This window comes from Diabrotica virgifera, chromosome 6 (genome assembly GCF_917563875.1).
Source record: "Diabrotica virgifera virgifera chromosome 6, PGI_DIABVI_V3a".
NCBI lineage: Eukaryota > Metazoa > Arthropoda > Insecta > Coleoptera > Chrysomelidae > Diabrotica > Diabrotica virgifera.
This window is the reverse complement of record NC_065448.1, coordinates 51,437,276-51,459,690: the sequence shown is the minus strand read 5'-3', so window position 1 is coordinate 51,459,690 and position 22,415 is coordinate 51,437,276. Positions and strand designations below refer to the sequence as shown.

General features: G+C 33.4%; 1 protein-coding gene across 3 annotated transcripts in view; it reads right to left on the bottom strand.

Annotated features, from left to right (window-relative positions):
• LOC114325900 (phosphatidylinositol 4-phosphate 3-kinase C2 domain-containing subunit alpha) overlaps positions 1 to 22,415 on the bottom strand; it is a 285,129-nt gene that overhangs the window by 250,763 nt on the left and 11,951 nt on the right. For 2 of the 3 annotated variants that reach the window (XM_028274045.2, XM_028274047.2), the window contains exon 2: positions 7,984 to 8,233. In XM_028274045.2, coding sequence (XP_028129846.1) covers positions 7,984 to 8,233 — 250 coding nt within the window. Of the gene's footprint in view, positions 1 to 7,983; positions 8,234 to 19,155; positions 19,287 to 22,415 lie in introns of those variants that run through there. The other variant, XM_028274046.2, reaches the window with a different exon arrangement.

The window sequence follows — 22,415 nt, the reverse complement described above, 5'->3', positions numbered from 1 at the left end:
AACAAAAGACACCTATAAGAGGTATTTGTCGATCAGGTAAGCGGTATGCACAGCACAAGATAAGAGAGACGAGACTGTTTAATGGAGGCTCTATGTTTTGGGGTGGAATTTCTCTGAAAGTCATACGGATTCGGTGTCGTATCTGGAGGCTCTTTAAATATCGAGAGGTACATTACACATATTCTTTTTCTTTGAACACTCTTTTTCTTTCGCACTATATATAGGAAATAATTTCGTCTTAGGGGTATGATAAGACATGACCTCCTCACGTATCGCAGTCGTCAGTTAAAACACATATTTAAAACCGTCTAGTTTCTTTGTTATTAAAGATATCAGAGAAATTTAAAAAATAAATGGTTTACAAAAGATGAGACTACCACCATTTTACCTATTCCTCCCTAAAGGGTGTCTCAAACTTTTGTTTCGGTTAAAACACATGTTAAACTACAAAACCGTCTATTTTCTTTGTTTCTAAAGATATCAGGCACATTAAAAAAACAAAATGTTCACAAAACATAAGACTATAATACGATTCCGATGCATACTCATTATCGTACCTCGTTCTTCCTACAGGGTGTTTCAAACTTAACATAAGAAAAACATTTCTTTTCCTCCACCCGGTATAAGTACAAAAAAGAAGTTTAAGTAAATCTTTGCACAACTGTGTTAATACTGAAGAAATATCTAAAATAGTAAAAAAAATTAGCGCGATCCGTTAATTAAATCACGAAAAAATCAACTATGAAAATGAGCATAAATTTTCTATATCCCTAACTTATGCCTCGCAGTATATTACGTATGGGATGTCTACAAGTTTCTTTACGTAAACATTCCTAGTTTGCAAATATTTAATAATAATAAGCCACGATATTAGTTATACATTAAATTTATTTGATGTTTCGACTTCCACTTCGGAACATTTTCATAACGATTTCAGAAGTAGAAGTCGAAACGTCAAATAAATTTAATTTCTAACTAACATTGTGATTTATTCCCAATTAAAATGGTAAATTTGCTACGAGACCGCACTGTAACTAGTATTTCCTCCGTGTATACAATTTGCTTACAACATCAGCTCCAAACAAAATCTCAATTGGTACAACGCTGAGCAAAGATCCCTAGGTTCGCAAATAAATAATAGAAAATAACTTTTAATGGCACGAAAAATTGCTACTATTAAAAATATACGATACACCCACACACAGCAAAGTAAATCCCAGCTCCAGTTTAGAAAAAGTATTTATTTTTTTCTAAAATAGAATATATCTACTCTACATCTTAAAAAGTCGTAAAAATTACAAGACCCGTAAAAATTAATTAGTTCATATCAGCCCTAGACAAATGCTAGAGAAGCGAAACTTATGGCATGCTTAATTATGAAACCTCAACTCATGTACCAAATTTTTAAAAACACAAATCCTCCGAATTATATTTTGCATAGACTTTACTCGATACATTTTTTAGTGTACACCACCGTGAAAACAGGTGGCTGAAAGGTAAGACCTTTGTTGGCGGCTAGAAAGATAAAATGTTGGGACGTGAATGGTCTAGTAGTAGCACTAGAGGTACCACAAAGTAAGGTTCATAAATAGACAGGTTGTATGGTAACTTTCCACCAATCAGCGTCGAGAATCTAATGGCGGGAGTGACGTCACCCAGAATGCTGCATTCAAATTCATTCACTTCACTCATTGAAATGAACTCGGAAAGTAGGAATGTATTGAAAATATGTATATTAAAAAAAAATACGTTTGGATTTTTAATGACTATTTATTTCATATATTCTTTAAAAATGCGGTAGATGCCTGTAGAGTTACAAAAATCATAGAATATAATTGCAATTAAATATATGCAGTGGAATAGCATTACTACATACTTAATTAAAGCAGAAGTAGATTCTTTCTTGTGTATATATGGGACTAAATCATTAAAATATCCTAGGTATATTAATAATGGGTTGAATACAATTTACTTTTTTAAATGATTTTGAGTAGGTATATAATAATTTTGAATTGGGGATAATGCATGTAGTACATTATTATAAATTCCTCCTAACATGTAAAACATGGTGAAAAAGAGATTAAACTAAAGATTTATGTATCAAAATTAGTAGTTTTTCCCTTAAGAGCATCTAATTACGTTAGGTACTGCATTATAATACCTAAAACTATGAAAACATTATGATTCCATTCAATAGGTACCTGTGAAGTTTTACATTAACAATAAATTATATAAAAAAATACAATTTCAGTGCAATAAAGGGAATTTTCCCCATTTTATATATTCATTTAGTTTATAATTGTTTATTCAAACGATCTTCAGATGGCTGCAATCCAGTAAGTAAGTAGGTACTTAACGCAACCACATTAAAATGTATCTGAACACTTGTAAAAGAGTTTTGGGTTTAAGTTATTATACTAAAAACGCTTAATGATATCTATAGATACATTATATCTCAAGATATAAACACAAATTAAAACACTAACGATATTTAATAACAAAATATAGCCTCCAAACCACGTATCCTATTATGTTTACAAGCAATTCGTAAAATTGATCGTCTGGGTGACGTCACGATGACAATATTTCATTTGTCAATGTCAAAGTTACCATACAACCTATGGTATAGGGACCTTGCCACAAAGTAGTACCACTAGAGGTACTACAAATCAGAGCGTGAATGGCCCGCCTTAGAGATGTTCATTCAGACCCAGCCTTTTATGCCTTCTAGGAAGTTCTTCAGAATGACTTATGTATTAGATAGAATAATAGGTATTCTCTGGGTAGGTTCCATTCTCCATGGTCTTCGTATTTGAATTTCCAGATTTCTGTACTTTCTCTGTACTCTCAGTTCTTTTTATTTGTCCAGTATTGGTGCATATGTTCTACAAGACGATGCTTTTGCCCCTCTGACCATTTTGGTCTGTATTGCTTCTGCTTAGCTTGCTGTGGCGGTTTATCTATTTTGTCTCTGAAGGTGGTTTTGTCAGTGATGCCTGTTTTTTATATGTAAACATGATATATAATTGCATATTTGGTTATATGTAACTGCATTATTAATATTGACACTAACTCTCTGTTTTGTTGAGATTTTAAAGAAATGTGTTTTAATCGTTTGTAAGACTTTGTAAGAAATTGATGGTTTTCAGAAATAAAAAATATTAGGACTAAAAAAGTATTCCAAAGAAAACAAAGGTAAAGATGAAAATCTACCAAATAAAAATCCAATAGTATGATATGCATAAGAGATAACTCCATTGACCTCAGAATAATTTAAAAATATATAAAAAAAAAAGAATAAAAATAGGGTAGAAACTACCAAACAAAAGATTGAAATCCAAACCAAAAACAAGTAATTGGACTTCGTAAGTCCTAGGTTTTCACCCAAAGTAATGAAAAGTAGAACTGGAAGTCGATATTTGAACGCTTCGTGTAACTTTGCGTCGATTGATATACGATTTTACTAATTTTGAGTCATTTTGACTAAACTTTGGGTCATCATTGTTTAAACAGAAATAACTTCAAAACAGGAACTAAAGATTAAAACTTAACTTTTCAATACGCTTCGATTGATGTGTTAAATGTACTATTTCTGCGACTATAACGGCACTTCTGGTTAGAACTTTTTAAGCAGAAATGATATAAAAACCAAAACCAAAATTTCTTCTCATCTTGCTAAGGCACGTCGAATGATATATCGCTTATACTATTTCGATGACTTTAGAACAGTTCATACGGTTGCAACTCTATAACCGGAAGTCCGATGTCAAATTTCTCATCTTTAATACCATCCTTGGGTTATAAGCTTTTATTCGACACCTCATTTGTCATTCTATCTGTATTAATAATGGAGGAGTTGTATTCGCGGACGGAAAGACAGATGAACAGACAGTCATGAAACTGGAAGTATATATTTGTTCTTTTCTTGCGAAGTAGCGTCGAATAATATATCACGTGTACTATTCCGGTGACTTTAAAATAGTACTTCTGGTCGCATTTCTAAAACCAGAAGTCCTGGGTCAAATTTCGCACATTTAGTACCATCCTTGGATTATAAGCTTTCATTCGACACCTCAATTGTTATTCTACCTGGTACAGTGACGGAGGAGTTATATTCGCAGTCGGACGGACAGACGAACAGACAGACTAGGTCAAATTTTTCACATTTAATACCATCCTTGCATTATAAGCTTTCATTTGACACCTCATTTGTCATTCTACCTGGTATAATGACGGAGGAGTTATATTCGCAGTCGGACGGACAGACGGGCAGACAGTCTATAGTCTAGCCGTTGAGAAGATGTACTGATCACGTGAATGGCACGCACTCTTAAACGTTCCTCTCCCGATGATTCCACTTTTCCCACGTTTACACAGCTCAACAAAACCGAATTTTAAGCACGGCCTAATGCAATTCATCAGTGGAAGTGTGAATGAAGCACAAATAATGACGGTGTAAACAGTTCTTAGAAGGTCTGACTTCGAACGAGCGGTCGATGCTTGCATTAAGTGATCACGCGACCTTGAATTCCATCTTTTAAGCGGCTCGAGTATAGGCCAAATTTCTCACATTTAGCACCATCCTTGCATTATAAGCTTTCATTCGACACCTCTGTCATTCTACCTGGTATAATGACAGAGGAGTTATATTTGCGGTCGGAAGGACCGACGGAAAGAGAGTTTAGGTCAAATATCTCACCTTTAGTACCATCCTTGGATTCATTTCCTTCGTTCCATTCGTTCCTTGCTTTCATTTGACACCTCATTTGTCATTCTATTTGGTATAATGACGAAGGAGTTATATTCGCAGTCGGACGGACAGACAGCCTAGGTCAAATATCTCACCTTTAGTATCATCCTTGCATTATAAGCTTTCATTTGACACCTCATTTGCCATTCTACCTGGTATAATGACAGAGGAGTTATATTCGCGGTCGGAAGGACCGACGGAAAGACAGTCTAGGTCAAATATCTCACCTTTAGTACCATCCTTGCATTATAAGCTTTCATTTGACACCTCGTTTGTCATTCTACCTGGTATAATGACAGAGGAGTTATATTCGCGGTCGAAAGGACCGACGGAAAGACAGCCTAGGTCAAATATCTCACCTTTAGTACCATCCTTGCATTATAAGATTTCATTTGACACCTCATTTGTCATTCTATCTGGTATAATGACGGAGGAGTTATATTCGCTGTCGGACGGACAGACAGCCTAGGTCAAATTTCTCACATTTAGTACCATCCTTGCATTATAAGCTTTCATTTGACATCTCATTTGTCATTCTACCTGGTATAATGAGGGAGTAGTTATATTCACGGTCGAACGGACCGAGGGACAGTCAGCCTAGGTCAAATATCTCACCTTTAGTACCATCCTTGGATTACAAGCTTTTATTTGACACCTCATTTGTCATTCTACCTGGTATATTGACGGAGGAGTTGTGATTACAGACAGACAGACGGACAGACGGACGTGGATAATTCAAAGTTTTCACATTAGTATCGTTCGCGGTAACGATTCCGTACTTGTCCAGGACAACTTCGCATGCGCACTTTAAAAATCGCATGCGCACTTTAAAAAAGAGAACGCTCTTTTTTAAAGTGCGCATGCGAAGTTGTCCTGGACAAGTACGGAATCGTTACCGCGAACGATACTATTTTTTCAAAAATTGGGTGAAAACAATATGAATACAGAATAAAAGTGGAGATAAGAAAATTGAATTTGAATGTGTGTTTCTGTTGACTCTCGAAAGTGACTTTAGGTATCGATCACTTGGATCGTGGTTTCTCATCATTCTTTACCTTAGACTGCTACAAAAGCTATGAATAGACCATGAATACCAGTGATGTAACGAATGTCATTTTTTGAACATTCGCGAATACGAATGCGAATACGAATATCTGCTACTGACATTCGCGAATGCGGATGCGAATGTGAATATTCAGTTTCTTTAAATTTGGTTCTATTTTTGTAACGTTTTCTAAATTTATAATGAGAAGTTTATAACTTTATTACATAATACCAAATAATAAAATAAAGTGAAGGCTGATAATGTGATTTAACGAGGTTGTTACCTTTTCTTAACAAAAAAAAAAACAAGATGAGAAGTGAATAGATTTTGACTTTATGGACCTAATATCATCTTCAAATAATTATTTTTTTCAAAATCATATTCGCAAACTATTCGCACAAATTTTGCGGATGCGAATACGAATGCGAACATGCAAAAATATGCGAATATTCGCGAATGCGAATATTCGATACATCACTAATGAATACTAATTCTTCTGTCTTGATTGATTCAAGGTGTGAGAGACCTTCATCAAGAATGTTTGCCCTTGACGATCAATTTTTCTAGGCATTCTGTTTTCGTTGCTATTTGTCCGAAAGGTCTAAGTTAGGACTGATTTATTTTTATTGGCATCCCTCCCTCGTATGGAATGTGTTTGCATTCCTTACCCAATCGTTTTGGTCATTAAGACTGTTAAAAAAAACAGAAATGAAAGTTTTACGCTAAATAAAACATTAAGAGACAGACGAATGTATAAGGCACATATCGATGCCTTAGTATGAAAACCTCGTATCTCATTTTACGGGAGAAACTTTAATCTGAATTTCTGCACACTTTAACCTAAAAACAAAAAACTATCTTTACATATTTTTTATTCTGAGCACATTTAGATTGTTACACATGAATTTTTCACGTTTGTTTTAGGTTATAGTATGCAGAAATTCAGTTTAAAGACTATTTTGTAAAATTTTCTGTAAAATGAGATACGAGGTTTTCATACTAAGCAATAGATATGCAAGATCTAAGGAATAAACAGGTGGATCGAGAGAAGAAATACTGAATGGAGTAAGCAAGTAAACCAAATTAATTAGAATAGAGTGGTAAAAAAGCCCAGAGTAAATCACAAGCTGAACCGAGATCAATAGGAAGACAAAGAAAACAATTTATCGATAATCTTCTAAACAAATTAACATTATATCAAAATGTCGAAACCCAAAAGACTCCATTTTCAAACAAATAAATGTTTAATAAAAATAATAAAATCTTTGGATTTCTTAATTCGGAAACATATTCTCTCTTATACCTATTCCTAAAAATTGCAAGGAATAAAGACTCCCCATGTCTCTAAATTCATCACCCTTTATTCCTTGCAATTTTTAGAAGGATGGGAATAGGTATAAGAGAGAATCTATTTCCGAATTAAGAAATCCAAAGATTTTATTATTTTTAAACATTTTTTTAAACATTTATTTGTTTGAAAATGGAGTCTTTTGGGTTTTGACATTTTGTTTATAGAGGTCGCTATCGCGTCTTAATGTTAATTATATTTTGTAATTGGCATGAATGGCAAGGGTGTTTATTTTTCGATTCAAAGCATCATTACAGTGCTTTCCTGATGAGAACAAAAGAGTTCGAAATGGTCCATAGAAAGATGGTAATGATCTCTGGATCGAAATTAAATATAGTGCCTTTTATCTACCTGCGTTTTTACTCACGTATTGAGTACTAGGAACCAGATTTGTTGATCTTTATCTCGGTGAATTGATATGTTGTGGAGTGCAACTATGTAGACTCCCCATGTCTCTACATTCATCACCCTTTATTCCTTGCAATTTTTAGAAGGATGGGAATAGGTATAAGAGAGAATCTGTTTCCGAATTAAGAAATCCAAAGATTTTATTATTTTTAAACATTTATTTGTTTGAAAATGGAGTGTTTTGGGTTTCGACATTTTGTTAATAGAGGTCACTATCGCGTCTTAATGTTAATTATATTTTGTAATTGGCATGAATGGCAAGGGTGTTTATTTTTCGATTCAGAGCATCATTACAGTGCTTTCCTGATGAGAACAAAAGAGTTCGAAATGGTCCATAGAAAGATGGTAATGATCTCTGAATCGAAATTGAATATAATGCCTTTTATCTAACATTATATCCTTTATCTTTAAAAATTCTAGTTGATTACTTACTTTTGTTGCTTGCAAAAATCAATGATGTCATTGGATGTAGATGTTGTAGCAGGTGGACTAGAGAATGAAATTAAATCTGGAGTATCTGGATCATTTGAGATGCTATTTTTACGTTGTGATGATGGTGGAGGAGCCAGAAGCGAATTGCCGGAACTGGATTGTACTCCTGGTCTTGGTCTTGATTTACTTTGCTGTCTATCATATCTTATCTGACCAGAATCTGTTTCATTCATAGAAGATGCACGGGTAACTAAAAATAATTAGTTTGATTATTCATCTTATGCAATCATGTATACAGTGATGAACGCGATAATAACCGACAAAATAACGCAAAAGATGAAAAACATAATACATTGTGAAGTAACAAGAGATTAAACTAGTAGAGGTGGAAATTATCGATATAAACGTATAAATTAATATTACACAGTTTCTCACCTTTAGACGTATCGGAGCATTATGACAACTGTCACTGCGACAGGAGAATTTTATAAAATCAACGTCTAAAGGTGGGAAACTATGTAATGTATTGTTAATTTATACGTTTATATCGATAATTTCCACGTTTACTATGTAGGTTCACCCCTTTTTATTTTATAATTTATTATGTTTTTCATCTTTTGCGTTATTATGCTGGTTATTAGCGCGGCCATCGTTATATACTGTCTCGATAATATTTATTTATGAAACAGTTCGTCAAGTATGCTTTTTGCGAACGCATGCGATGTTTAGAGCACGAGCGACAGCGGAGCGAGTGCTATAAATCGCGTAAGCTCGCAAAAAGTACTTCACGCACAGTTTCATACAATATTTTATCTACGATAAATAAATAAAAAAACTGTAAGTCTTCGTCACTGGAATTCATTTCTATTCTACAATTTTTAGGACTTTGACATTTAAAAGTTCTAATTTCTTTCGAGCAAGCTAGTAAAGACAAGGACAAAGCAAGACACAGGTGGTTGGCCACATGGAAACAAGAAGATCTCCTACACATTAAAGAGAAGAAGAAAGAGTTAGACAAATGTTGCAGAACTAAAAAGAAGAAATGGATTGAAGAAACGATAATGCAAGACTATAGAAAAACACATAAAAGCACAGAATAAGAAAAAGATACCGGCAAATATTGGAAAAAAGGAATGGGAAACACACTATAGAGAATTGTTCAAAAAGAAAGACGATGCTGAAAATGCAGAAAATGAAGAACAAATAGAAAATAGGAATGAAGAACAATCAGAGCCTCCCTCATACAGCGAAGTATTGGCGACCATAAACAGATTAAAGACAAGGAAAACAGCAGGACCAGACGTCATTATAAACGAGTTCTTCAAGAAAAGGGGAGAGGAACTACCCCACAGAATCCACAAGCTGATAGAACGAATATGGGAAGAAGAACGCATGCCGAACGACGGGAATTGCGGTCTGATAACACCAATCCCTAAAAAAGGCGACAAGACGAAATGCACTAACTACAGGGGAATCACGCTATTAAATACAATGTACAAAATATTAACTAATTTGATCAAAGAATAGAAAAAGAAACGAGAACAAAAATAGGTTAATACCAACATGGATTCAGAGAAGGTAAGTCAACAATAGATGCAATACACATTGTAACGCAAATCGTCGAAAAAAGTTACGAGCGCGGAATAGATCTACATACTGTTTATTGACTACAAGCAAGCATTGGACAGTGTAATAAGGGAGGAGCTAATTAATGATATGAAGCAACTAGGCATTCAAGAAAAACTAGTAAGTCTCACGAAAATGACGATGAAGGAATCCAAGGCACGAATCTTAACAAGGGAAGGCCCGTCAGATGAAGTACAAATGGAGGTAGGTGTCAAGACAGGGAGACTCCCTGTCAACAACATTATTTAACATTGCCATAGAGGGGTAGTAAGAGCAGCCAAAATTATGGGAACTATTATCGAATCTTCAGCCCAACTGATAGCGTATGCAGACGACATTGCACTGGTTACTAGAGACTTAAAAACCATGCAGAATATAATATTAATACTAGATAAAGAAGCAAAGAAGAGAGGGCTAGTAATAAACCAAAGCAAAACGAAATACCTCAAGTGCTCAAGAGATAATACGAACATCGAGAAAAAAATTAAGCTTGGTGCATATACATTTGAAAGAGTACACCGTTTCAAATATTTGGGAGTGATGGGGAATGGCAGAAATGATAGAACGGATGAAATAAATAAACGCATCCTACTGGGTAATAAAACCTACTGGAACTACCAACAATTATTGAAAGAAAAGCACATTAGTAAGACAACCAAATTAAAAATTTACAAGACTGCTATCAGGCCAGTGATCACCTATGGTGCAGAGATGATGTGCCTAACACAAAAAGATGAAATGAGGTTAGAAATCTTAGAGAGAAAGATAATTCGACGAATAATGGGACCGGTGAGGATAAGTGTAGGCGAATTTAGAAGATTAACCAATGAATAAATTAAAGAAGTCATCCAGGGTGAAGACATAATAAAGTTCGTGAAGGCGCAAAGGCTCAGGTGGCTGGGATACACAGAAAGACCTAACCCAGACTCTACGCTAAAGCGAATAACTGGCTGGAGACCAACAACAACGATACCAAAGGGAAGACCCAAAACAAGCTGGAGAGATTGTAACGGGTAGTTGTTTTAAGGACGACAGACTCAGTAAAACACAAGTTAGAAATAAAGCAAATATATTAAAGATAATTATATACAGTTTAAAACAAATAAAATAAAATATAATTCCATCTTCTGCAAAGGAAAAACAATATTAAACTTTATTACAGCCATCCGATCATAACAGCAACATTAAAATAATACGATAAACCATATATACAATAACAATATTGCTACGTTAAATCAACTTAGCCTGGAGACCGCATTTCACTACAATGCAGTCACTCGCTCATCGCTACTACGGCCTACTGCGATAACGATTGTGGCAAAACTCCACGTCACTACGGTGGCGTCTACCTAGGCATAGTTCCACCTCACAAACGGTGCATCTTTGCCAAGCCAGCTAAAGCTCGTTCAATACGCGAGCATCAGCTGTTGAGCCATAGTTAGTTCAGTACGCTAACCATGACTGGTTTTCTCATTCTCCTAGCTCGCCTTAAATATGCTCTCGATGCCCTCTCCTTCGGTTTCCCCCAGCGGTGCTATGAAGAAGGAATGCGCAAACACGGACACTCCATCGGTCGTCTCTAGTAATAGCAGCTCATCGCTTGCCGAGGTATCATATCGTTACAAGATCAAGTCTTAGGAGACATAAAGAAGCTACAATTGGAAGGAGCGCTGTAAGGACCGGAAAGAATGGAGGAAAATTGTAGACAGGGCCAAGTCACACACGCTGCTATAATAATAAAAGACAACAGCGGACTGATTATCCGCAATAAATGAATCAGAGAGCCCAAAAGGGCGGCAAACACTCCGCCAGGAGTGAATAAGCCATGATGATGATGATGATGAACTTCTTTCAAACCACAAAACTGTCAAAAGTTTTGTTGTAATTTATTGCTCATTATGTCATCACCATGACAACGCGAAAAATAAGGATATTTGATTATATGAAAGTGTGCCAAAAAACAGTGCGAAAAAGTAAATCCCATTTAAAATACATTGTTACTTCACGCACACTTTAAACCCTTCACGCACTGCTATCTATAATGACAGTTTTCACAAATTAAAAACTTATACATAATATGACATAGTAGATAAAATATTTTATTGGGATATAAAAAAAGGTAAAGGATTAAAAAATGTGAACACTTTTATATAACAATAGCAAAAAGGTTCTGAAACTGTTTTCTTGTGATATGTCAAAGTTTCTGAGTCTAACTCTAACTCATGTTTGATGTTTCATTTTCACTCCAGAAATAGATTCAAAAAAGATAATTCTAAAAATATACGCGAAAATTGTATACCTGATAAGTTGTTAGTGTGTTATGTTTTTTCAAAACTGAAGGCTGACTTACTTGGCCTTGATCTTGTAAGCAATAACCATGGTTTTAGTTGAAAACATCTGAGGGTGGTGTTTGTTACCTCGGGATACCAAACTTTTGAATGAACTGAAACTTTTCGTGGAACCACTTTCTGGTAACATCCTTAATTTGTGACTTTTACAATTTATAAGACAAGAGACGACGAAAAAGAATGTGAAAAGGACTCTACAATATGCAGTTACATTCCGCCTTATTCGTCTAGGAAAAGGACTTTTCATGTTTTCTATTTGATATTAATTCATAAAGTTTTACTTACTAACTATTTAACATTAACTAACAGAAAATGGTCACCAAAAATCATAAATCATTTTGCAGGAATTCAGTCTATAGGGTTGAATTTTGTTGAAGGCAAAATATAAAGATAATAAATAAAAGAACACAATAAATCGCCTATATAAAAACAGCGCCTTTAAGAGGATCGGTACGTATTTTCGGCTGCAATGCTATTCAAATGGGGATTCATTTTTTTCTAATCCTGAGAAAACTAATAAGTATTTTTGAAAAATTTAAACGCAGAATGAAAGATTACGTTATTAGCAAGGGCCGAAAGTCCCTGAGAACTTCTATAATGTTTATTTTAATAAGTTACAGGGGTGAAAAACTAAGAGAAAATTTAGTGTGATTTTTAATTTCAAATATATCATTCAAAATAAACTTTTTATTTATTCTAAGGGACTTTTGGCCCTCGGTAATAATTTAGTCTTTCATTCTGCGTTTAAATTTTTCAAAAATATTTATTGGTTTTTTCAGGATTCGAAAAAAATGAACACAATGCCGTGGTAATATTTTCCAAATCTATCTTTGTCTTACAACGCACTCAGCCGAATATAATATTGTCAGCATATATTGTCAGTCAGACACTGACAAACAGTGACAATTTTAAATATTTGACATTGCATCGGGAATATGTTGAGTTATTGATTAAATATTATTGATATATACATAGTGTATTTGATAAATAATTGATTTAACACGTGAACTTAATAAAAAGTTATTTTCTGTATTATTTGTGGAAGATCCAGGCAGAGAATACATTAGGATAATATCATAATATATTCTGATATCCAAGTATTTTGTTAAAGATGTTCAAAATTGTAAGCGTTCCATAACAATATATGTATTATTAAAAAATCAATTTAACACTTTTCCTCTTTTCTCGATTGAGTATTAGTCTTTGTTGTACAAATAAATTATTACACTCACTGAATACATAATTAGTGAAAAAATTATCAGTAGTAATTGCACAAGAGCTCTGAAATTATTGAATTTTTCCCGAGTGACACTTTGACAGTTTTAATTTCACAAGCCGAAGGCGAGTGAAATTATGTCAAAGTGTCACGAGAGCAAAAATTCTATATTAATTTCAGAGTTCGAGTGCAATTTGTTGCGATTATTTCATGAATAAAACTGTTCAAAACCAAAATTTTATTGTAATTTTTTTATGTAAGTACCATTAAACACACAGTTTTTATAAATATTTTGACGATTGAAAGTCATCACTTTTATAATTTTTAAAACATTAATTGTCATTAATGTCACTGAATGTATTTTTTCGTAGCAACGAAGGGCATCTGACGTAATATGCTTAACGACGGGAGATTATCAAAAATTATCGATTTAATTCAGATTTCTGTAGCTTTCTATTGGTCAGAATCTCCTATGAATGAAATAATCACATTTATTAACTGAATTAATCATTTGCAATTATAAAAATAACAGTTATCCAAGAACATTCAAAACCCATCTCTTTAAATTAATGATGACATTTTCAAGTAGAATGACATTCTAGTAATGTTTACATATCCATTCCAGTGTGAATTTTACTACACGTAATTTGCCGTGTAAAGACAGAAAAAGTAGGGATACACGTAAAATATTTGCGAATTATGTACCCATAGCCTTAAGTATATATCATTAATATCTGATGAGATTATGATTCTTTTAATTGAACACAATAATTGTCTCTCACATGTGAAAATAATCAAAAAAGAGTTACCATATGCTTTTAAGCAAATAATTACTTAGTTTTAATGATATTAGATATCAGTTTATCTCTTAGTTAAACTGTGGCTGTCAGTTGTTCTACAAGGGTTGTTGCTTAAATTTTGGGATAGAGAAAAAGCAAAATTCCACAAGGAAGAATTTCCATTCACCCAGGGTTGTTTCGTCTTAAACATTTTGTTTTAAACAACTGTTTTAAACATGTGTATATGTTTAAACATGTGTATTGTGTATATGTTTAAAACACTTTTTGTTTAAAACATGTTTAAAACACTTAAATTAAACAAGCGTTTTTTTCATTGTCTTGGTTAAATAATAAATAAATAAGAAAAAATTCTCACATATGTATGTACATTATAAAAACTTTTCAACATATATATTATTTATTTATTAATAACCGGAACTTAACAAAAATTGGAAAACTTAAAACATTTTGCATCCAAGAGTTAATAAATTTCTCAAAACTGTTCCAGTCTCGCAGTAATCTTGTAATCTAAAATTATCAATCTGATATCTGATCAGTCACGTCATCACTGATGCAATTAAGCTATTTAAAAATTAAAACCAACTTAGCAGCTTTGACATTGCCTAGCTGATTACGTAGTTTGGAATGACAAACCGTATGTTGAGGAGAAGAGTGTTTCATGTTGGCTGACAATGCATTAGCTGTGTGGAGCTGTTGAGCAAGTTCCAATGCTGTAGTACATATAGAACGCCACCAAGTCTCTGGTACATATTACATTCTCAATTAAATGTTTAGATAACGTATATGGTTTAAAGGGTACACACTTTGCGTGGTAATTAATAATAATTGACAATGCTCCTGGATGATAATTTATAATGGATGGATGGTAAGTTTATTTCCACTAAAGCGCTTATCAAGCAAATTTGCCAAAAAATGAGCTGGGATCAAAGCCATTTCCATATACGCTCCTTAGTATCATGTATAAAAATTCGCCATTTGCATGTTTAAAAAAAATACTAAACACCACAAAATAACTTACAGTAGACGCTCTTGCAATAATAGCTAACTTGCAATGCGAATTTATAACTAGTAAGTCTGGGGTTCCCCCAGGCGATAGCTGCTAATTGCAATTGGTTTTCTTATCTATTATGTTAAAGAAAATATTATTTAAACAATGTTTTATTTGTTCAAAACATAAAATTTAAAATAAAAAACGCATGTTTAAAACAAAAAAAATGTTAAAAATAAAAAAAAACATGTGTTTTAAACATGTTTTATTTGTTTAAAACATGAAATTTAAAAAAAAGATAAAACATGTTTAAAACAAAAAAAACACGTGTTTTGTATAAAATTAAAAAAAAAACATGTTTTTTTTCAACCCTGCATTCACCGCTCTCAATGTGAAGACACTTTGCTCAATTATACACTTTTTCCTACAAGTAAAACTACCATTATTTGACTTTTTGAAATATAATGAAATCACTACAACTTAACTGGGACCATACAGAAGAGTAAGCCATTCCATGTTTTCAGTGTAAAACAGTTCTGTATTTATCGTGATGTATTCTGTTATACCAAAAATGGTTATAGAAATCCATAAGAAAAAATTTTCCTGTAGCTGGCTGTGTACCATTAATTACAAAAATTCAAGAAAAAGATCTTCTGTGTAAAAGGTATATTAGTTTGAAAACCCCAATAAAAGGCTACATTAAAATACAGAACGTTTTCGCTCTAAAGAGAACATCATCAGTGTTCTAAGCAAGCTCTACATGCTAAGCCACAAAAAATACATGGGTTAAAACCCTTAAAATGCCGACCAAAGGTTTTACATTGGCATATTATTTATTAAACCCTGGCGATGGGTGAAATTTAAAAGGTATACCTCAAGGCACCATATGACTATACCACAAGCATGTGGGTGGTTGAATTCATTTCTCTTCGTGAAGACAGAGAAATCAACTCAACCACCCACATGCTTGTGGTATAGTGATATGGTGCCTTGAGGTATACCTTTTTAAATTGCACCCATCACCAGGGTTTAATAAATAATATGCCAATGTAAGACCTTTGGTCGGCATTTTAAGGGTTTTAACCCATGTATTTTTGGTGGCTTAGCATATAGAGCTTGCTTAGAACACTGATGATGCTCTCTTTAGAGCGAAAACGTTCTGTATTTTAATGTAGCCCTTTACTGGGGTTTTCAAACTAATATACCTTTTACACAGAAGATCTTTATCTTCAATTTTTGGTTATAGAAAGTTTCACTCAGGTTAAGAAAAAAATTTAAACAGCATTGATCATTCAGGATCTCACTGATGGATTCAAACAGTGAATTGGCCATTGTCAGATAGTTGCAATGGATTTCATGTTAAATATTTGATTTACTTAATAAAATGTTTTTCGCCATTTGTATTTTAATTTTTGTCAAATTAAATTTGTGTATTTTCCATTTTCCCACTACCTAGGGTATTTGACAAAAATTTCTCGAATAATTCATAAAGTAATTTTAGAGATTTATTAAAACCTATACAGTTGAATTTGTCTCTGAAAAGACTATTCACTTTTTCAAATAAATACCTCTTCTTCTCGTAGAACGTAGCACTACAACCCCGAATGAATATTAGGTCTGGATCCCGCGTACCAAAAAAAAAGTTGCTTCATAGCAAGCTGAAAATTTGTTAACAGCTTAACGGTGTCTAGTCGGACAAACTTTGATGTATGGGAACACTGGAACAGGGTAAGTTTTAAATGTGGAACAGGTTAAAAATTTGGAACGTCAGACTACGAAAACGTTCCATGTATTTTGTCCGACAGAATTTCCAATTTATTTGTTACCCTTTCATTATACTCTCATGCAAAAATCAGACTAATATTACTAACCAACATGATTTCTGTCATTTGACATGTTATTCGTGTTCCACTCATTAAAATGCCCAGTTGGTGATACACACCAGTCTGATTTTTGCATGAGAGTTTATAGATCAGGGCGCATCTGTAAAAATATTAGTACATTTGGATGTTGAGAGGTGACTCTAATTTTTTTGCAGAAATTGCTTGAAAATAACTCATATAATAATATTCGAGTTATCCTCCCACTCAAAAAGGTCCGGAACATTGTTTACATAATCAAAATGTCAAAAAATGGAGGAAAAAATCGATTTTTTCTTGGTTTTTTGATTATAACTTTAAAATTATTCATTTTCGAGAAAAGTTGCACCAACATAAAAGTTGCGTAATTAAATTTCCTACAATATAGGATTAACTGAAAATTTTAAAAATTGTCACCCTTGTTGCAAAATAGCAATAATTTCGAAAAAAACCATAAAATTACAAGTATTCGCATATTACGATTTTCAACCATTTATGCTACACTTAGGACTTTCATATTTCACCCAGAAAACTTTATATGATATGATACGATAAAACAATACTGTAAATTTCACTAAGATCGGTTTAATAGATTTTGCAAAATAAATTTTGCAATCCAGCTTTCGCAAAAAAAATTCATTTTTTCAAAATGTTGCAGCACTGAAAATAAAGCAGACAGGAAGTTGAATTTTTTTACGTATAAAAGAATACTGTACATTTCATTATTGCAATTTGCAAAATTAAAATAGGTTAACTACCACAGCGTTAGGAATTTTTTTAAACAAACATTAATTTTTGGTGCTACGCGCAGGACAGCGGATACGTTCGCTCTTATTGGGCATTCCAATGACCTTTGATAATGATTGATAAATTTTAATTTTTAGTAAATTTCGAAATAAATAAATAAATTTGTTTATTTCAAAATAAAACCACATACTCTGTCCTTTGAAATAACACTTTTTTTAGCAAAACCTTTCTTTGTTCATATATTTTAACTTAAATTAGTTTGATTTCTGTGGAATTAAAATATGAATATACAACAAAATATAGAGTAAGAAAATAATATATTAGATAAAGATTGGAAGACATTTTGGTGGAAATCAACTTGTGTGAATCGAACACCGCTGTCCTGCGCGAGGCACCAAAAATTGATGTTTATTTAAAAAAATTCCTGAGGCTGTGGTAGTTAACCGATTTTAATTTTGCGACTTGCAAATGAAAGGTACAGTATTCTTCTATTTGTAAAAAAATGTTTACTTGCTATCTGCTTTATTTTCAGTCCTACAACATTTTGAAAAAATGAATTTTTTTTGCGAAAGCTGGATTGCAAAATTTAGTTTGCAAAATCTATTAAACCGATCTTAACTAAATTTACAGTATTGTTTTATCATATCATAAAGTTTTTCTGCGTGAAATATGAAGATCCGACGTGTAGCAGAAATGGTTGAGAAACGTAAAATGCGAATACTTGTTTTTTTTATGTTTTTTTCGCAATTATTGCTATTTTGTAACAAGGGTAACAAGTTCAAAAAATTTTAACCAATCTTATTGGAGGAAATTTAATTACGCAACTTTTATTTTTCTGCAACTTTGAATACTTTTAAAGTTATAATCAAAAAACGAAGAAAAAAATCGAATTTTTCCTTCATTTTTTGACATCTTGATTATTTAAACAATGTTCCGGACCTTTTTGAGTGGGAGCATAACTCAAATATTATTATATGGGATAATTCCAAGCAATGTCAGCAAAAAAATAGAGTCACCTCTCAACGTCCATCTCAAAACAGATCCGCCCGTTTTCGTAGTCTGACGTTCCAAATTTTTAACCTGTTCCACAATTAAAACTTCCCCTGTTCCAGTGTTCCCATACATCAAAGTTAACCTATTAACAAATTTTCAGCTTGCTATTAATCAACATTTTTTTCTTATGCGGGATCCAGACCTATATTGGCTGACTCCACAACTCGCTTCCATCTCGAATGGTAGTCCATGATAGTTGGGTGAGTGTGTAGCCCCATTGTTCATAAGTCTGACCATATTTTGTCTCTCCAATGCATTCGTGGGTATCCTAAGGGCCTTCTTCCTGTGGAGATTTTTCTCTGATTAACTTTTTAAGGCAGTTATTAGGGAGTATATGGACATGCCATCTTAGACGTTGAGATTTAATTTCTTGGACTACGTCTCTCGTCCTATACATCTGCTTGACCTCAGCATTTGTTCAATTAAATACAGGGTGTGCAATTAAAAAATGTTAATGACATCATAACTTTGACAAATATAACAGAACAAAATAGATGTGCAATAAAAAAAATATAATTTGAAAAGAAAAATTAACCTGTTTTGGTATTGTTTCCAAACTCCATTAGGAACAAAATTATGAATTTTATGCATTACTCTTGGGACGCACTAAATATACCATAACTGTTACAAAAACTGGTCTGATATTTTAATTGCATTAAACATTTCATTGAACATTTACTGGAGCGCACATATGGTGTTTCATGATATATATTGTGTTATCTATGATATTTTTTTATTACATATTGTATTGTTTTGTGCTATTGTTATACTTCACACTCTGATTTTAATTACAATAACTAATATTAAATAGTCTTTATAAAGTACAATTCTAATCAGGGTCATTTCATCCCGGGGGTGCAAGGAGTGCAGGACACTCAGGCGGCAAGTCAAGGGGGCAGCACAAGCTGCTAAAAATAGGAAAAAATCTTCTTCTTGTTGTAGATCTGTCGATCTGTTAATTCCGACGTTGAAGTATTTCTTGAGAGGTAGACTGCCAGCTATCTCTCCATCTTTTTGGTGGTCTCCCCGGTGGACACTTGCCAGCTGGTTTTTCTTCTAGCGCAATTCTTGATAGTCTGTGCTCTTCCATTCTTTTTACCTGACTGAACCATTCTCTTCGTCTTTCGTCTACCCCATCTTACTACATCTTGCACGCCACATTGTTCCCTGATGATATTGTTTCGTATTCTATCCCTTCTTGTCTTCCCTGCTTTTGCTCTTAGTGTCTTCATTTCGGCTGTTCGTAGCATGCTTTTGGTTTTATTGGTGTCTTCTCTTGATTCTATGCCATAGATCATAACAAGTCTGATGCAAGTTTTATAAATTCTAACTTTGCTACCCATTCTCATATATGGGTTATTCCAGACCACATCTCTCAAACATCCGGACATGACTGCCGCCTTGTTTATTTGTCTTAGGTCTCTGGTTGGGTGATGATAACTTGATAAGTCTACACCTAGGTATTTGAACTGGTTTAGCTGTTCTATGGGTTTCCCCTCTACCACGAGCTTGCATGTAATTGGATCTTTCGCAATGGTAATGCATTTTGTTTTCTGCGTGGATATGTTCATGTTGAGTCGTCAACATGCTTGGTAGAATCAATAAAGTTGTCTTTGTAGGTCATCCTCATCCTCTGCAATCAGGGCTGCATCATCCGCATGGCACACTATACTGATTCTACTGTGATCGAGTCTATATCCGAGTTGTAGCGATTCTACATCTTCTATTATCTCATCCATTAGCATATTGAATAGAAATGGGTTGAGGCTGTCTCCCTGCCTGATTCCCCCTGGTGTTGGTATGTTGGCAGTAGTGGTGTCGTTTGTTTTAATTTTTGTCGTGTTGTTATTGTTCATTTATTTTATGACTTCAACAAAGTTTGCCGCTTTTTTGGTTCATTTTCTGTAATATATCTAAATTATTCTAATAAAAAGACTAAGTTTTCACTCTAATGGCATATAGCATATCTAGTGTTGCCAGGTCCGATTTGTTTTTAATCGGTACATAAGCAAAAACAAATCGGGAGTTAGGGTTGTAGATCGGGACAAATAAACAACAATAGTCCAGTAGTATGGGCCATTCCACGAACATACGCCTGTTTTGGATTACTTCGACAACGAATATTTTACTGTTCAACATAAGAAGTACGAAAGTAAATGGCGCTAATAATTATTCCAATAAATAATAATGTAATTTGCAATTGACTTTCGTTCTTCTTATTTTGTACAGTAAAATATTCGTTGTCGAAGTAATCCAAAACAGGCGTATGTTCGTGGAATAGGGTATAACTAAAAGTCTCTAGTATTAAAACTGAAAAGTTGACTCATTTTTTTGGTAAAAAAAATCGTGAAAATCTTCCCCTATTTAGCACCGTAAATAAAATTAATCGTTACCACTTTACCATTTACTTTATATGTGTATTGTTTATACGGTTGTGTGTAAGGTTTACCGGTTGGGAGTACTTAATTTTGAAAAAAATTGGTTTTATAGTAAAAAAAAATTTCCTAAAATATTGGAAAATGCCCTTTTTTCAAAATGACTTAAAAAAAATTATTAGTGATACTAAAAATCTCAAGGAGTAGAAAGTAGGTAGGTTTTGCTTTTATAAATTTGATAGATTCATTTTGTTTTTCTGTTAGACAAAAATTGGTTCAAATATGGCTGTTCATATTTTGCATACACTCGTGATTACTGACTCGTTCAGACCCTTTCAATAATGTAAAAAATACATAAGTAAAGTAAATTGTTTGTAAAGCGGTAACGATTAATTTCATTTGGAGTGCTAAGTAGGGGGAAATTTTCACGAATTTTTTACAAAAAAAAAAGGAGTCAACTTGATTTTGAGCATATCTCGTTTAGTTTTGATGCTAGAAACTTTTTTAAAACATAAAAATAAAGCTTTATTAAAAAAGTTTTAATTGATTTTTCCCGAGAAGTACTTCATTTCTTGGTTATTTCACGTTGAAATATTTGATTTGGAATTTTCACTAATGAAAAGGTATTTTTCATGAGCTACAACTTTGCTTTTGCTGGGTCTATAGACTTTACGAGTTCACAATTTTTTTCATTTTTTTATATTATGCTACATTTTTGCTAAGAATATTTTTTTCGATCAAATACTTACTTTTTGAGTTATTTGTGAAAATCGCCTGAAAACGTGATTTTTTTTGTCGAAAAATAAACATTTTCACTCGTAAATAACTCGAAAAGTATTAAGCAAGTTAAAATTTTATAGAACTAAAATTGCTTAGAATTAGTCAATTTATCCATCTCCGGACTTATTTTAAACACGCGGTTTTTCACCCCTAATTAGGGGTGACTGTTACCACCGAGTAAAAGCAACCAACGGCACAAGCCGTTCAAATTTTCATGCAATTCGGAGTTGATCCTGAAAATTACACGGTATCGCCGTATTTCCCGTTCATTTACTGGACTACAAGGTGTTTCTATAATCTGTATTTAATCCTACATAATAATAATAATCAGACAATACAAAAAAAAATCGTAGATTAAGTAAATTATTTATTTTTTATTAAAATTATATTTTTCATTCGATTTGGCCGCTTTTAGGAGTGCCTTGTTTTTATAACATAGATAGTTATAAAATTCACTACAAGTCCTCCTGAAATTGGTTTTCGTGGGTGAAAATCGGGACATTTAGTGTCCCGATCACGTACAAATCGGTACGAGTCCCCAGACCCCTGAAAATCGGGACGTCCCGCGCAAATCGGGACACCTGGTAACGCTAAGCATATCCCACCAGAATGAAAACAATGGGAACCTTCTCTGGTAACA